The following is an 18,962-nucleotide window of genomic DNA, read 5'->3' as shown; positions in this document are numbered from 1 at the left end:
TATTCTGTAATAGAATTTAGGGTTATTCTTAAATATGGTTTCAATGCAAGTCTATTAGGAACAGAGTAGGGCAGACTCACCCAGGTTTGATCTCAGATTGATGTCGTACAGTACTGTAGCGGATAGCAATGGTACAAGCCCGGGATAGGCTCCGAGCAGAATCTCCCACAATCATGGAGCGGATAAACACCATAGTGCCGTATGTGAGTTTATCACTGAGTGGCTTAACATATGTTCCATCCGGTTCCACCTATGAAAGATATATAAATGGATAGCACTCCTGCTTTCTTATAGAAGTCAGTGACATGAGATGTGAGAAGGATCATCACAGAATATAACAATGCACACAGAATGATTTTGGCATTCAACAAAAGGCAAGACAGTGTGTGTGTCTTCATCCTCTTTAGCCGGAAATATCGTTATTAGGACTAGATATGTTTGTGTGTGTCAGGATTAGTTAGAATAAGTTCCTTACAAGTGGCAGCTGCGAGCTATATACTTACTACATGGCGACCTGTAAATAATTGTTTTGCTCATTTATATATACAGTCAGGTGCATAAATATTGGGACATTGCCAGAATTTTCATATTTTGGCCTCTATTCACCACCACAATGGCTTTGAAATGAAACAAACAAGATGTGCTTTAACTGCAGACTTTCAGATTTAATTTGAGGGTAATTACATCCAAATCAGGTGAATGGTGTAGGAATTACAACGGTTTCTATATGTGCCTCTCACTTTTTAAGGGGCCAAAAGTAATGGGACTATCAACTCAAAAGCTATTTCATGGACAGGTGTGGGCTATTCCCTCGTTATTTCATTATCAAATGAGCAGGTAAAAGGTCTGGGGTTGATTCTAGGTGTGACATTTGCATTTGGAATCAGTTGCTGTCGACTCTCAATATGAAATCCAAAGAGCTGTCACTATCATTGAAGCTAGCCATCTTTAGGCTGAAAAATCAAAACAAACCCATAAGAGAGATAGCAAAAACATTAGGTGTGGCCAAATCAACTGTTGAGAACATTCTTCAAAAGAAAGAACGCACCGTAGAGCTCACCAACACCAAAAGACCCGGAAGACCACGGAAAACAACTGTGGTGGATGGCAGAAGAATTATTTCCCTGGTGAAGAAAAACCCCTTCACAACAGTTGGCCAACAAGAACAGTCTCCAGGAGGTAGGTATATACGTGTCAAAGTCAACAAACAAGAGAAGATTTCACAAGAGTGAATATAGAGGGTTCACCACAAAATGTAAACCATTGGTGAGCCACAAAAACAAGAAGACCAGATTAGAGTTTGCAAAACAACATCTAAAAAAGCCATTACAGTTCTGGAACAACATCCTATGGACAGATGAGACAAAGATCAACTTGTACCAGAGTGATGGTAAGAGAAGAGTATGGAGAAGGAAAGGAACTGCTCATGATCCAAAACATACCACCTCATCAGTGAAGCATGGTGGTGGTAGTGTCATGGCGTGGGCATGTATGGCTGCCAATGGAACTGGTTCCCTTGTATTTATTGATGATGTGACTGCTGACAAAAGCAGCAGAATGAATTCTGCAGTGTTTCGGGCAATATTATATGCTCATATTCAGTCAAATGCTTCAGAACTCATTGGACGGCGCTTCACAGTGCAGATGGACAATGACCCGAAGCATACTGCAAAAGCAACCAAAGAGTTTTTTAAGGCTAAAAAGTGGAATGTTATGCAATGGCCAAGTCAATCCCCTGACCTGAATCCGATTGAGCATGCATTTCACTTGATGAAGACAAAACTGAAGGGAAAATGCCCCAAGAACAAGCAGGAACTGAAGACATTTGCAGTAGTGGCCTGGCAGAGCATCACCAGGGATGAAACCCAGCGTCTGGTGATGTCTATACGTTCCAGACTTCAGGCTGTAATTGCCTGCAAAGGATTTGCAACAAAGTATTACAAAGTGAAAGTTAGATTTAGGATTGTTTAGTTTGTCCCATTACTTTTGGCCCCTTAAAAAGTGGGAGGCACATATAGAAACCGTTGTAATTCCTACACCGTTCACCTGATTTGGATGTAATTACCCTCAAATTAAATCTGAAATTCTGCAGTTAAAGCACATCTTGTTTGTTTCATTTCAAAGCCATTGTGGTGGTGAATAGAGGCCAAAATATGTAAATTCTGTCAATGTCCCAATATTTATGCACCTGACTGTATATACAAACAAACTACAGTAGTTTCTAACTTCTGGGTGAAGACCTGAAGTACCATCGACATGTGCCCAGTAGCCTGTTACCTGAGCGTATTTCATCAGCATATTTTCTCGTGGGATCCGGACCTTGTCGAACTTCAGGAACCCATTGTCCGTTTCATCAAAACCAAACTTGGGCCCAATGTCTCCAACCGTCACTCCTGTAGTGGTTGTAAGAAGTATTTAGAGTAGGGTTACAGGCCTATTTCATGCAATTCCTTGATTGGGTTCATTGAGGAGTTCACCAAGAAAAATGTAAAAGGTTGTCTAACACCCACCTGGCAGTGGCTCATGAGTGCCCATCTGGCGAATGGGAACTATAAAGGCATGAAGCCCTTTGCACTCTCCTTGGGTATAGAGTTGTGCCAGTACTACGGCATGATTTGAGGTCTTCCCCACTAAGAACCAAAAGACAAAAGCCATCAACACAAAACAATAGGTTGAAATGAGGTTTGCCAATTAAAATGGTAACTGGGAGTTGGTTTTAACAGATGCATAGGCTATTCTTGAAAATAATAATAATACAAGGTAAAAGGTTATACAATACAGCAAAGTGTATTTATGGTATTAGGGGGGTGTACACTAATTGGTTAAATAATTTAAAGGAAAAAAAGTGTTATTGGGAAGTTACCATTTTCCAGTCATTCAATAAAAAAGTATTAATTGTTCTTAGACAGAACAGATGCAGGAATCCAAAAGGACATCAGCTTCTGTTTTGACAGCAGTAAATCAAAGCTAATGGGAAAGCTCAGAAGCGTGCAATAGGCAATGTGTAAGAGTACAGTGAAACTACTATGACCTCTGTTCAGTGATGATGTTCATGTAAATATTTGCCCCATACTAAGGGTTATTATTTAACTAGCTCAACCATCTGGATCTTGATGTGAAATCCCAGTCTCTCCCCCCTGCGGTATCTTACACCCTCCAGGCCACCACTTGATGGAGGACACTGTGGGGCTGTTCAGGATGAACTCCTGGGTAGATGGGTCATAGGTGGCTGTGGTCTCCAACCCTCGCAAGTGGGTTCCTGTAGTGAAGAGACAAAAGGAAAAAAAAGGGTGTCAAACTAAAAATTACACAAACAACCCCTAGTACCTCCCAAATAATGGTAAAGAGCTTGGCAGTGGTATCCCTCCCAAAGAAAACTAAAAGGATATCTATATCTATTCTCAAATCTACTGCCATTAACCTGTATCTGATTATAGTAGAACCCCTGATAAAAGCCAATAATGGCAAGAGATGGTTACCATGTCCCATTTCTGTCTGAGCGTACGTCCCAATGATCTCCAGATTCCAGGCAGGCATGAAGAAGCGTTCCTGCTGCTCGGGAGTAGCCTGGCCCAGGAGAGTGGGCAAAAACATGCCTAAATGCAGGTCAAGGGGCTCAGGGCGGCCCCGGTGTACAAAGCTGCGGAGGAATGAGGATGGGGGGAGTAATCAAGAAGTTGAATGATTTGCAGACATAAGATTTGGAATGAGGGATTTGAAGAAATTTGTAAAGGGGTTCGTATTTATGGTATAGGAAGAATGATTATACGAGGAAGAGACAAGGAAGGAGAAAAAGACAATAAAATGGTGAGTGAATTGATTTTTGTGAGGAAATAGACAGAACAGACATGCCAACCCCAATTGTTTAACCCGTGTGCATCAGAAAGTGATGCAAGCCTGACGATTACATGAGCGATTCAACCCTCATCAGTAAAGGAAGAAGAGGTATACAATATACAACCAACACACTGATACAATACGAGCTAAATTAGTACTCAAAGGAAATGCCTTTGTCTTTGAACAAACAATACATTTTGTACAGATACAATAAGAGAGCAAAACCATTGCTCCATTGTCTTTCCGGTATCCAACTCAATTCAAAAAAAGAATTACATTAAAAAAAAAACACCCATGCACTGAATAGAGGTTAGACTTAATGAGCATTAAATATTGTGCTGTTTCTCCAGGCACCATGCTCTTTATTGAGCAGAGTTGCAATCTTATTGCATTAACAAAATCTGTATCATCATGACACAACTGAAGTACACCGAGGAAAAAAGAAGTCTGCATGAATCAGGAAACAGGTCATAATGCTGTTATTGTGGCAATATATTTAATTTGGTGATTTTTTTATGGTATAATTAAATGAATCATTTGTAAAATATATATATATTTTGAATGTCTTGGCTGTGGTACTAAAGTCAAGCAAAATCTCTGACACCAGCACACGGGCTTATTGCGACATTATAGCGACTAAAACTGACTAAAACTTCTTTGATGCATATTAGAAGCATGTCATTTGTTACAACACAGCTTTGTTTTATCAAAGTGCATTGCTTTGCAAGGTATGTCAATATGTTACAATGCAACAATGTGCTACAACAAAAAAACAAAATGAAAAAAATAGGTTTACCACCTTTCAGACAGCCTTGTCGCCCCCCAGACAAGTACATCAACAAAAAACTGCTCCCCCTTTCCGTGATGCTGCTGTCCCCCATTGTAGCAGAAACTGCCGCTAGTGTTGCTGGACAGACTCAGAAGGTAGGAGGGACCTGATGCACTGACTGCAATGGCAACTGGCACCTGACTGGCTGAGAGCTCATACCATAATGGTACATACACACGTTCAGATTTTACTTCAGATCTGAACGATAACGATTTCAAAAATCGTTCATATCTGAAGGAAGATCTGACATGTTTGAACGATGAACAATGCGCGTTCCCGATGGTCAGATAACGATATCTGACATCTGATGCGTTTGCAGTCAGTTTTCGACGATTTCAGTCATTTTAATGCAGTCAAAAATCGTTGGTCAAATCGTTCTTCTGACACATCTGACCGTGTGTATGCTTCATAAGATTGCAAATACTGGTGCCTGAAATTCCTCCTCTGCAGCTTTCATCCATTTCTGAACTTTTTTAACAGGGGTATTAAGTACATGTAACTACATCATACAGCTCTATAGCCACAAGGGCAGCGATCTGCTAATATACAAGTACCCACAAACAAAAAAAGAGGGATGCTTACCGCACTAGACTAATTAATGAGGACAGATGATATTATTAAACCACCTTTAGTATATAATTTTGTATCATAAATGTATCAAAAGGGTGCTGGCTGGTGCAACCCTGAAGCCGATGTGAATCGAAACAAGAAAAGCAAAAAAGGGGCACTCAATAAAACGATTGGGAGTATGTAATAATAAAACTGAACCTTCAATTATGTCTATAAAATTAAGCAGAAGTATCAATACAAACAATGAATGTGAGTCTAGGTAGTGAAATGTGTAAAATAAAGCCGGATGGGCAAAATATACAGAAAAAAAACAAACAACATATAATGCTATATAGCAGAGGTTCCCAAACGCGGCCCTCGAGTCTCCCCATCAGTTCAGGTTTTAGAGATATCCATGGATGAGCACAGGTGGTTATATCAAATTGACTGAGGTACTTATTAAGTCCAAAATGAAAAAAACTCTAGTGTCTGCGCCTGAAATCACTTGACCATAAAAACAAACCAGAAATGTAACATATATTATTTTTATTAGAATATCAATTGACCTGTTAGAACTGCAGCTCCTCACGACATAAAATTTTGTAACAATGCAGTGATACAATATACCACTCCTGCATCTGAATATAATATGAATGAAATAAAATCAAAAGAGCTAATAAAATATATGGGTTCCTTTAGTGGATGACAAAAGTTCCTCTAGATGCTGATGGCTGGGTGTAATAATTCAATATAGATAGCAAGTACTTTTTCCCAATAGCAGAATTATCCGTATCTCCTTATGCAAGAGAGGCCACTCACCGCTGATATAATTGAAGTCCCGAATGAACCAACAAATCGGGTGGACATATACAATTGTTAATGGGAGCCCGGCCAACAGAACATTCCACAGAGGCAAACAGTCGGCAACAAGAATTCAGCCTACCCGTAGCGAGAGTCTCCAGACTCAGGGCTGGTTGTCACAGTGTCGGAAGGTGGATCCCGTAAAAGAGGTGATACCTATCACCTGCGGACAACAGGGGGCAAGGAGCGATGATGTGAACTCCGGCACCCGGGATCAGCTGAAAAAGGTAGGCGATGGTATCAGCGGGGGGAAGCCGCAGGGTGGTGGATAGATGCCGCAAAGTCCGCAATGGTCTGTATCCGGGATGCACACTCCAGTGTGTTCAATCTCCAACAGCGGCAAAGGTCCATCTGGATATGAAGCAGCAGTTCAGGATAAAGGGTCAACACCTTGATGCGTTTCTCCTCATTGACTGAGGTTTTTTCAAAAGGCAAGATCACTAATTAAGTAACCTGTGCCAACCATGGATATTTCTAAAACCTGAACTGTGGAAGAGCCTTGAGGACTGGTTTTAGGGTCCTCTGCTATATAGGAAACGACTAAATCAATTACATGAGATTTTGCTTGAGACTGTGACAGTACCAAAGTCATACATATAGGCCTGGATGAGACTTTGCCAAATACGGTCAGATGAAGGTAATAGTGTACAGTAACTCGGGCAGCAGAAGAAACAACACACATTTAAAATATTAGACATATCTTATTTTCCTGGATACCATTTAGCTTTTTTATGTTAGTAAATGACTTTAATGCCAGATTGAGACACACAAGCATACAGTCAGGGAGAAGGAAGTAGGAGGTGGGGTGGAACAAGGGAATATCCTCAGTCCTCATACTTTAATGTTAATGTGGTATAAATGATAATTTACTATGTTCTGACAAAGACAATATGTTTTTCTCTGTATCAGAACAGATATGTGCCCGATCTCCCTAACATGTTGTCTTTTACAAAAACAAAACTGGTTGTTTAGTGACAGAAAATCTACCATGGTCATAGAAAATGTTCTTGGCACACCTAGCATAGGAGTGATAGAGGGTATAGCAATTTAGATTAGATTAGAGTTCTAGTCACTGGATTGCATGAAATAAAAAACTAAAAAAAGTTACTAGCCTCCCTATGTGCTGTATTACACTGCATAGGTTCTGCTTCTACAGCTGAATGACTACCTGTAACTACCAGTGTCCCCCTCCCCCCAAACTGCCAGTTCCTCCACACCCAACTAACCATGCCCCAGCTCGGTCTGTGCATAGGTGCCAATGACTTGCAGTCTCCAGGCAAGAGGCACCCACTTCTGGGACTGAGAGTCGCTGCACTGATTTACCAGCATGTTGGAGAACATGCTAAAATGTAAACCCAGGGGATCCGTCTGAGAGACCAGGCCAGTTCTACAGGAGAGAGACAAGGATGATAAGCAGGGGGAGAATGGTGGAGGGGGAGCGTTAGGTAGACAGCCATTATGAATGGAAATTATTACCAGTCTCACACATAATCTTCACCCATATAAGATAGGTGATTCAATAATTCATTCAAATGTGACAGAACTTATCTGATACTCACTTACATCACATAGGGCACGATTCAATTCAGCGCGATGTAAATAGCGCCGGGAGATAGCTCCCGGAGCTATTCAATTTATCGTGCTGTTAGGTCGGTGAAGGCTCGTTATCGCGCCTTAAACAGGGTGTTTAGGCGCGATAACGGGCATTCCCCAACCTAACTTCCCGGCGCGAGGCTGTTTTCCCGGCGCTAAGGGCAGAAAACAGCCTCGCGCCGGGACTTTTGTCGGATTTCTTCTCTCATCCCCGGAGGGATGAGAGAAGAAATCATTAGTCGGACTTGTCAGCGCAGTGTATTGAATAGCTCCGGGAGCTAACTCCCGGAGCTATTTACATCTCGCTGAATAGAATCGAGCCCATAGATCATATATTAGCACTTTGACATGTCCCTGAAGTAGATATATTACTTCTAATTGTAGAACATATCACCCTAGGCTGAAACGTGTCACATACAATGAGAACGTTATGGTACCATATTGTAGAGCTAGGGGCTCGATTCAGACCCGCTCGCTAGATGCGTTCGCACGCACCCAGTGAATGCAAAGCCAGCAAAGGCAGGCGATCACACGGCAAGGCATTAGCACGCCCATTATGTCTTGGCGTGCAATCGCGGTGTGTATACAGACGCCCACCAGCCTGTTTTAAGACGCCCACTAATGCACGTCATCTCCAGAAAGTGTATGCAGCCATCGGTAACATCGAGTACCATCGGATGCAATCGCAGCACTTGTGGTTGACCATACCCTACCGCAAACACTGCAAGTGATTCAGTGTGAAATACAACCAAGTGACGTGTACTATGACGCTCTGTGATAATTATGCACGTCTCTGAAACGGTGTTGAGAAGCTCAGACACGCATGCGTTCGCACCACCACTCCCCCGTTTCCATCGATCAATCCCTGTTGCCACCCACAAACGGCTTGTCCTGTCACTCAGTCTAGCGAGCTGTCTATGCGCAACGAGCGAATGCTTCCCGATCGCCTGGACTAGTTCGCGCATTGCGATGCGTACGCATGCGCACATTGCGTACCATCGGCAGCTACGAGCGAACGCAGCCTAGCGAGTGGGTCTGAATCTGGCCCTAGATTCACTGATGAACCCCACTGCTTGAAGCCGCTGAAATATGTTATAGATGCCAATAGCGTTTCCAACTAGATCAATTGACTGTACATTGTTTTCTACATTCTAAAAGAAAATAACCAGCGAGATCTTGCAGGATATAGGATAAATTTCAGCACATACAATGTAAAAGCAATAATTATTACATAATCGGTAGATCAAATTATAATTACAGTGTTGGCAAACTTTACACCCATGTATGTGACATAACCCTGGGCATATATCCATATGCCAAATGATATACTCACATGCCATGTTGGAGAAAAAAAAGCATATCCATTTTAGCACTGCATATCTATTTGTTTCACCTACCTGTTGTATAATGCAATGAGCATATTACCAGTGCCAAGAGGACACAGTATTAGTGTACAAGGGTCTTATGTAGAATAGTAATTTCCTCTATTGTGATTTTTCCTCTACTAATTTTATTGAGATACTAAATAGAGAGTTGTCTCAAGCATAGACGGTTTATAGAATGCAAGATATGTACACAGCATACTTTAATAATTGACTTTAGTAATGGGCATAAATATAGTGTAATAGTAACCTGTAAATTTTTGGACTTTTGTGCTAGGAGGGACCATTAATAAAAAAGCACTTTTATCCCTGCAATTATTTACATCGGGGGTGGGGAACCTTTTTTCTGCCGAGGACCATTTTTATATATATAACCTTATTCACGGACCTGGTACAGGCCACGCCCCCTCCGTGTGACATCTCTCAGGGGCAAGCCACAATCGCCAGTGATTGCAGCAATGCCCAGAGCATCCTGAGGATGCTCCTGGGAGCTATAAGGGCAGCGGTGTGACCATCTGAAGCATCCTAAGGACACTCCAGGTGGCACTGCTGCATAGATTCTGGCTGCAGGGTGCCATTCTAAGCACCCTGCTAGCCAGATGAGTCTAGCAGAAAACATATCCGAGGGCCAGACCAAATGATTCCGTGGGCCTTATACGGCCCCCGGGCCTGAGGTTCCCCATCGCTGATTTACATAGTGCCAAGCATGTAACAGACAGACAGGTGGCAGTAAACCGCAGCATAAGAAGCTACTGGGGCACAGGTGAGGAACGTGTGGAGGCGTGTAGAAGTCACATTTATTGTGTACATCCCACACGAACGGGTAAATTTACTAAAGTGAGAGTTTTCACAAGTGGAGATGTTGGCCTATAGCAACCAATCAGATTCTAGCTAATATCTTCTAGAAGGTGCTAGTTAAATGTTAAGTAGAATCTCCACACCTAAAAACTCTCACCATAGTAAATTTACATTTAATTTGCATATAATTTGCAAATAATATTGATCTTTATTCAGGTGACACTGCCTAAAAGTACTTAACTCATTACAGGGGATACTATACCTCTCTCATTAATGATACTTAAGTTTTTGTACCAAAATTCAAGTATGTCTGCAAAGCATCAGAGGGAGTTTCAATTGTTTTTCTCATTGAATGACTGACATCAGCTATCACTGTTATACTTTTTCTTCACCCCCTTCCTCTTCCCTTTCCCCACCGTGCTGCTGCATTTATAGAGGATAGCATATTGGTGATAAGTTGAGATTTATTTGTATCTGTGTTTGCTGAGAATATATATATTATATATATATATATATATTTATTTATTACACTTACACACACACACACACACACACACACACACACACACACACACACACACACACACACACACACACACACACACACACACACACACACACACACACACACACACACACACCTTTTCCCTCTCCCATAATTAAGGATTGAAGAATTGCTCTATTAATATTCTCGCCCATCCTGTCTGCCATAGAGGGGACATTTACCGTCTCAAGCAGGATTACATTCTTACACAAATATATATAAAATTTTGTTGAATTTATATTTTGTAATTATTTTGTTCCTTTTTTCATGCACTATTATTTTAAAGAGTATTATTAAAAATTGATTTTATTAAATGACTAATTTACCATATTTCATTCATATCAATTAAATTATTTTTCTAAAGGTGCCCACACACATACCGACTTTTCATCCAATTTGGCCGATTTCGACGAATCGTGACGACAGATCATGTAAAAAATGGCCAAATCGTGAGTTTCTACACTTGATCACGATGCCGATGCGCGTCCCCGCTCGTCGTACATCGCATCTTCAGATCTGCCGTGCTGTAGGGCAGATTAGCCAATCTGGGATACAATGCACTGGCTGCACGATAGATCTTAAATCAGATTGGACATTTTTAACTCCAAATCGTGACCACGACTGCCTGGGGAGAGTTCAGGGAGAGTTCAGCGGAAATCGTGTACATTGGCTGATTGGGAGCAAGTCGGTATGTGTGTGGGCACCTTTAGAGTGCCCCACAAAATAGTCTTGCTTTTGCCTGCCTGTGCAGGGATTTTTCCTCTTTAAAATAAAGCAACTTTTAGCATTAGTAATAGCTCTCGATGCAGAAAAAGCTTTTGATACAGTATACCATCAATATGGACCAAAGAGCCCCACAAATTGAAGTGAGACAAGAGAAATAAATCGACTATAGAACAATGGGTCACCCACAATTAATCTGGAAAACCCTCCATCTGTGTTCGGCACAAGGAGAGAGAGAGTACAAGCTTTATTTTAGTTGGTATCTGGTTCCCTCCTGAATGTAAGCAATCTTTCCTCAAGCCTCAGTTTTGTGCCGGCTAACTATCTGACTGCAACTATATGGGAGGATCCCACACCTACCACTATACATGCAGTGATAAATAGGATATTGCTCATTCATTTCACAGAGTGTATAATGTTAATTATACCAAATTCCTACACATCTTTTATGGTGTATGGTCCACGTGGCTTTCATATAACAATGTGTCACCTTTACCAGAGTGAACAATAGATGATGGTCATGAGATGTGCAATTTTGGGGACTCTGTCAAAATACTATAAGCATTAATATAGATTTATCTTTTTTTTCACCAATACATTTTTATTGAATATCTTGCAAAATATTTATGGGGGCACAGAAAAAAAGAAAAGGGAAAACATAGTTAAAGTATAGTACAAGGTGGAGGGGATTGACAGTACATTCATAGGCATTCAACAAAAACAACCGTAAATTTAGAATTGCATAATATATTAAGTACTATGGTCCGACTGTGGAAGCTCATTGAGATCAAAGGGAGAAGGACTATGCGGATTTGGTGAAGGTGAGGACAAAGTTGCACCCCCTCCATCTGTAACATATAGATACCAGGGGTACCATTTTGCAATGGAAGGTGAAGTGACCATAGAATAAGTGACCTCTCTCGTCTCCATCTCAAAATGAAATTGTGTTTTTGTTATAACTTTAGCAAATGGAGGAGGAGAAGAGGACTTCCAGTGCTGGGCTATAGTTGCCTTAGCAGATATCAGGATATGGCCTAGAACATATCGATCAGACTTGGGAACAGTAGTTTGGTACCAGTGGAGAAGAGCGAGGGAGGGGTCTAGGGTCAGTGTGAGGCCCAGTACCTCTTTAATGAGACTAAATACTTCCTTCCAGAAGGGACGTATATGAGGACATTCCCAAAAAACATGGAAAATGGAGCCCTCAAGGTTACAGAGGCGCCAACAGAACTTTGAGACAGTGGGCCATATTTTATGTAATCTAGAAGGGGTTAAATATAATCTATTTAAAAGTTTTACATACATTTCAATATGATTGGTATATGTGGATATTGAGAAAGAAGAAAGATATATAATCTCCCATTGTGAAAAGGTGAAGGTACGCTGGAGATCTGTTTCCCAATTAAGTTGAGCGGGGGATTTAGTTGGTAGAACTGTGGAAGATAATAAAGAGTACCAGTAAGATATGGCTCCCCTAGAGGATGGTTTAGAAAATTTACTCAGGATTTGGTGTGGCGGTATTTGGAATACTGTGGGATCTGTATTCATCTTGGTATACCAATGTATTAATTGTTGGTAGAAAAACCAGGCCGAGGGTCCTAGTGAGTCTTTAGCACATAGATCTATGTATGTTAAAATTGGGGACGGGGAAAAGAAGTCTGCTAAAGACTCCATACCCAAACTTATCCAGTAGGACATATGGAGATTAGGCAGTACTATATCCAATGCCCGAAGGGAAACAGTTCTAGCGGGAAGGGCAAGATCGAAATGGGTTGAGGTTAAGATCCCAAACTTTTAAGGTATCTAAAATTGTTTTAGGTAGTAGGGGAAGTCGGGGCAACCATAGAAGATCAGGGAGAGGGAATCGCCGGAGAAGGGCATGTTCTAAGTCTACCCAAACTTTAACTGAGGGGGGAAGAAACCAATCACATATTTGAGATAGAAGGGCTGCCTCATAATATCTATTCATATCAGGTAGGTTAAGGCCTCCCTGGGGTTTAGGCCGAACCATACGACTATAAGCCATTCTAGAGGGCTTACCCCTCCACACATAAGAAATCATCAAACGACGCATCTGCTGCAATAATTTGCGGGGAATAGCATATGGAATAGCCCGAAACAGATACATCAATCTTGGTAATAACATCATTTTGAACGCCGCTATGCGACCCAACCAGGAGATCTCGTAACTCATTCAAGCAGTGGCCAAAGAAGACAATTGGGTCAGGAGAGGGACATAATTTTCATTAAATACGGCATTAATAGAGGATGGTATATTAATTCCTAAATAAGATATGGACGAATTCTTCCATATAAACGGAAATCGTCTCTTTAAGGAACTTAAAGATGAAGGTGGAATATTAATAGGTAAAGCTTCGGTTTTTGTAACATTCAATTTAGAGTAGGAAGCTGCACTATAATTATCTAAAATATTGTAAAGAAGAAGCAACGAGATCTCCGGGTCGGTTACAAACAGCAAAACATCATCTGCAAACAGACATAATTTGTGGGAGGTATTATAGATGGAGAGCCCTGGGAACTCGGATGATTGACGGACTTTTTGAGCAAGGGGTTCAATGGCCAGCACATATATCAGTGGGGAGAGAGGACACCCCTGTCTGGTGCCATTAGAAATTGAGAAGGGTTGAGAGAGAAACCCGTTACTAAAAACACGAGCAGAAGGACCAGAGTAGAGGGCATTAATGGACCGAAGAATGTCACCCTGGATTCCATATTTGTACAACACCTGGAGCATGTAATCCCAATGTAGTCGGTCAAACGCTTTTTCAGCGTCAAGAGAGAGGAGGAGAAACTGCAATTTATTGAACACCACCCATTCAACCAAATCTAAAACCCTACGGGTGTTATCGGGAGCCTGTCGCCCATGAACAAAGCCCACCTGGTCAGGATGGATCAATTGTGGGAGCAATGGATTCAGACGGTTAGCTATCAGTTTAGCAAAAATGTTTACGTCTGTGTTAAGGAGCGCAATGGGTCTGTAGTTTTTACACACTGAGGGGTCCTTACCAGGTTTCAATATAGATTTATCTTTAATGACATCTTCTACCTTGTCCTTCAATTCCTCTCCCTCCACCTAGTTTTCCCCCATTCCCTAGTTCTCATCTTTTTTTCACACCGCTTAACCTCCCAAAACTTTCTGCTCTACACTTACAGATCCCAAACTTGTTCTTATGTCTACATGATGATAGGTCTCTTATTAGTCCCCCAAAGGTACCCGTCACCCTCCCTTTATAGTTTGGAATTTTTTTTTCAAAAATGTTTTTATTGAAGTCATCAAATACACTCTGGTACACAAGCAAATATGACATGAAAACAATGACATAGTCACAATTTATAGCATTCAGTTCACTTGTGGTTTTGAGGTAATAATTTTGCCACAATTATCTCTTTTTACCAATCAATAGAAAATTAAGCAGTAATATATATTATAGTGACTTCAACCATAATAGAGGAAATGTTGGAGTAAGAAAGAATATGGGTAGAGTGTGTGTGTGTGTGGGGGAGGGGGAGGAAGAAGTATAAAAAGAGAGAAGAGAAAAAAAAAAAAGATAAAACAATAACATAAAAAATAAAGTGGGATGGGGGTTGTGAGCCATGCACTCCCAGGGTCAATCCCTCACCACTCTACTCTTGTTTGTGTGTGGGTTTTTTTTTTCTCCCTAAGTGTAAGTTATTGGGGGGTCTTGTAGCAGTATTCTAGTTTCATACCATTGTGTTGATTTGAAATACTGTTGTATTTGTCTTTTAATCTCAGGATTTAAAGCCTCAATAAAGCTTTCCCAAATTAAGAAGAATTGTTCTGCTTTCTTTTCCTTATTGATAGAAGAGTTAACCCAATCCATTTTGAAAATATAAAATAATTTATCTTTGAACATGGTTAATGAAGGAGGGGTAGGAGCAATCCATTGTTGCAGGATACATTTTTTAGCTACAGCCGAAATAATTAATAATATTTTTTTACAACCCTTAGAAACTCTAGGTGTTCCTGGAATTTTTATTTTAATTATGTGAAAAAAGAAGTTTGAAAAAGAAATAACAAACAAGAAAACACTTTGCTGTTTATTCTGTTATGTAAAATACTAGTTATTAATTGGTTAAGGCGATTTTCTCTTATCCATTTGAAAGAGAAAGCTGATGTTTAAAAGTCTGTTTCTTGTTCATCTTCCTTCCACCTCCTCCTCCCTCCATTCTGTGCTGTCACGTAGCCTCTGTGTGTGTGATGTACACAGTAACTGTGACCTCTGCACACCCTCCCCTTGATCACCCGTATCCTAGTTTCCAGCATCTTATGCTGCAATTTACTGCCACCTGTCTGTCCATTACATGCTTGGCACTATGCAAATAACTGCATGGACCAAAGTGCTGTTTTATTAATGGTCCCTCCTAGCACCAAAGTCCAAATATTTACAAGTTAATCTTACATTATATTTATGCTCATTATTAAACTAAGCTTGAATGAGACAACAGTATAACAATATAATTGATAAAAGAATAAAAACAGAAAGCTGATGAAAATATCTATAATGCTTCATTTGTGGCAGTAACAAACAAGTTATTATTTCTCCTTAATTAATCATTACAAACACATAGCACGCCAATACATTTATCTGTACTTAGAATATTGTTTGAAATGGCAATCCAATTCATATATGCACAATACTCTTTCAAAATAATAATTTATTATCATACAGATCTAGTGCTAAATTTAATAGGTTGTGATCTTCCGATGATGCAGGGATTTATGCAAGTCTCCACGTACTTTTAAAGGGACAATCATTTTAAAGGTTAAACCAAGCTGGTTTAACCTTTAAAATGACTGTCACATTAAAAATACAGGGAGACTTGGAAAAGTTTCCACAGCATCAGAAGATCTCAACTAGAGATCTTCGGTTCAGTTTTACTTGGATATGTTCGGTTCACATAAATGGCATCATATTGGCTATCCGGCTGTCACGTGTTTTGGATAGCCAATAAGAAATCCGAACTTGCGCTAATTTGTCGATAAGTACCGAATAAAACCGATCCCGAACATCTCTAATCACAACCTATTACATTTAACCCCTAATATATTATCTCACTGACTATTAGCCGTTGTGGCTACAATCTGGAGTCCGGGACCGAGGACAATGTACAAGGAGAAGTTTCATTACGGATTCATTCACAAGGAGTAAAGTGCAATGCAAGTTCTGCGACCTTTGCATAAAAACAGTCGCTTTGACTTTATCTTTTTAAGAGATTAGATTTTGCAGTAATGTACAGCCTTGGTCCGCACAAATTCCAAACTACACAGATATGACATGACATGACAAGGTTGATCATCTAAATAGATTCCAAACAATACACTAATTAACATAACATTTCCTAAAGGTAAACCAGAATAACTATAGTAATCATGGAGTTTAGCATGTGTAGAAGACATATTTAGATCATCCTCCATTCTATTAGATGTTTTGTAATATTTTAGGATGCTAAACTCCATAATTCCCATAAATACCTATCGTTATATAAACTGTACAGTGAAAAAATTAAAAATTGTTAAAAATAATTTGCACAAAGAATTTAAAACTCCATTCACCATCAGTACATACCACATTCTGATCATTCTCCTCAAGTATCTGCAACAGGCCATGTTTGGAGGCTGATAGAGGTACTTAAGGCATATTATTATTATCATCATCATTTATTTATATGGTGCCACAAGTGTGCAGCAGCGCCTTACAAAGTACATAAACAAATTGTAGACAAGCGACTTACAGAACAATACAAATACAGGACTATGGATAATATATATTGCTACATTAGCAACCATATCACCCAGATAAGCAACAGAGCATAAGCAACCAAGGGCCTGATTCAGAGCCGTTCGCTATTTGCGGTCGTTCGTTCAAAAACAAGGGGTGGCTATTCAAATGATCCGTTCGCAAATTGCGGTCTGTTCACACCTCTAAGTCTGAACGAGCGAGCAAAACATACGCTCGTTTATTTGATAAAACGCCCCCTGGCTGCTCGCACCATACGTCATGTCCGCTATTTATTAGATTAATCGAGTACATCGAACAGCGTATGAACTGCTCGCTATTCTTGGGGTTGGTTTTTTCAACCGCTATATTGCGAGCAGTTCTGGCTAAAAGACACCCAACTGACGTGGTCGATGACGCTGCTGTTTTAATTATGCACACCCATAAAACGCCCGTTTTGACCTTTAAGCACGCCTGCGTTCTGATCTCCACTTCCTGTTTTCAAACACCTTCCCATGTTCCACCCACAAACGCCTCATTCTGTCACTCATATTAGCAGGCACTCGCTATATAGCGTACAAACGATTTTCAGCCGCACTAACTGGTTCGCGCATGCGTAATAAAAACCGTACGCATGCGCAGATGTGCGAACATCGCTCGGAACGAGCGTACGGCCGCTAGCGAGCGGCTCTGAATGAGGGCCCAAGTGTTAGGTGCCCTAGTGGTGAGTAAGAAGTAAATGACACTAAAGTAAGAAGAAGCACAAGAGGGTAGAGGGCCCTGCTCGTGAGAGCTTACATTCTACCAGCAGAGAACATACAAAATATTTAACTGAGGTAGTATGGGCCACAAAATTAAATGGTGGATGGTCAACAATATGCCTCAGGCTAGGTCTAGAACAGTCTACAATCAATGTTACATTAAAGCTAGGTACATACTAAACGATGTGTGTACCCAGCGATATCGGCAGTGGCGGGACCCGGCATCGGTAATTGCAGCGTCAAACGACGGGGGGGGGGGGGGGGGGGAGCTGGGCTATGCCGCATTCGGCAGCATGGCATTGCTAACGATATCCCCAGATTGTCCTGCATGTACAGACGACTGGGGAGATCGTTAACGACCCGCGGGAGCGCGCATCGTTAACTATCTAGTGCGTACACACTAGACGATGTGAACGATATATCATACAATCTGGACAATATCGGCCGGATTGAACAGTATATCGTCTAGTGTTTATGCACCTTTAGAAAAAGGGATATAAACATTTCAAAATATAACATTTAATATATACACGAGATAGGCAGTGAAAAAGTTACTTTATCAAGAAATATTTACAGTCCTCCTACCTCTTGAACCAGTAGATCTCTTCAGGGTCTGATATTCCATGTTCCCTCATCTTCTGAACCATCTGTGCACTCTTCTTGATGGCCACCTCGTATCGCTCACTGCGGGACAAGAAGTTGGGGTCCTCATGTTGGAAGCTTGGGTCATTAATCACTAGACTTTCTGCAATGACAAAAAGATATTAATAATGAGCCCACATTACTATGCACAAAACAACATGAGCAAATTAGTTATAACAATATAACGTCTAAAGAGGTCATGTACGGTCTGGAAGCGGTCTCAAGTTATATAACTACATTCGCTTCCTTAAACGTGGATCTATCAGTGTACAAGTAATTCTGACATGTTCATCAGAACACGGAGATTATAATCTATATTTTCAATGGAAGGTGGGAAATCTGAATGACTGTGATTACACCTGTACGGTATAGGAGTATGCGTTATACACTGGGAACCCCATACTGTACAGGTGTAACCACAGTCACTCTGGGATTGCAGTAGTTAGATAAAGATATGCTTCTGGTATGGTAATTGTTAATTAGGACGCAATCACGTATCTTCTTCCTTGAAACAGTACACAGTTGCTTACATTACAGCCAGTCTTCTCATATACTATTGCAATCTGCAGATCAATGTATGCTACCCTGGTAAGTGCTGCCCACTCTCTCCTTATACACCTTCATAGGCTTATCACTCTAGCTAGCCTCCTGCTCATTAGCTGTACCACCCCGACTGTGGCCCCA

General features: G+C 40.8%; 1 protein-coding gene across 5 annotated transcripts in view; it reads right to left on the bottom strand.

The window, feature by feature from the left end:
- The window catches only part of ACOX1 (acyl-CoA oxidase 1), a 28,745-nt gene that overhangs the window by 9,290 nt on the left and 493 nt on the right, over nt 1–18,962 (bottom strand). For 3 of the 5 annotated variants that reach the window (XM_088482530.1, XM_088482529.1, XM_088482527.1), the window contains exons 2-7: nt 18,222–18,381; nt 3,480–3,640; nt 3,152–3,259; nt 2,511–2,630; nt 2,278–2,393; nt 81–250 (exon numbers count right to left, since the gene is read on the bottom strand). In XM_088482530.1, coding sequence (XP_088338656.1) covers nt 81–250; nt 2,278–2,393; nt 2,511–2,630; nt 3,152–3,259; nt 3,480–3,640; nt 18,222–18,283 — 737 coding nt within the window. In that variant the 5' untranslated portion in view covers nt 18,284–18,381. Of the gene's footprint in view, nt 1–80; nt 251–2,277; nt 2,394–2,510; nt 2,631–3,151; nt 3,260–3,479; nt 3,641–7,302; nt 7,464–18,221; nt 18,382–18,808; nt 18,939–18,962 lie in introns of those variants that run through there. The other 2 variants (XM_088482531.1, XM_088482528.1) reach the window with 2 other exon arrangements.

This window comes from Taudactylus pleione, unplaced genomic scaffold (genome assembly GCF_031769625.1).
Source record: "Taudactylus pleione unplaced genomic scaffold, aTauple2 ptg000290l, whole genome shotgun sequence".
Lineage (NCBI taxonomy): Eukaryota > Metazoa > Chordata > Amphibia > Anura > Myobatrachidae > Taudactylus > Taudactylus pleione.
Note: the sequence above shows the minus strand (reverse complement) of the source record. Positions and strands in the feature narration are given on the sequence as shown.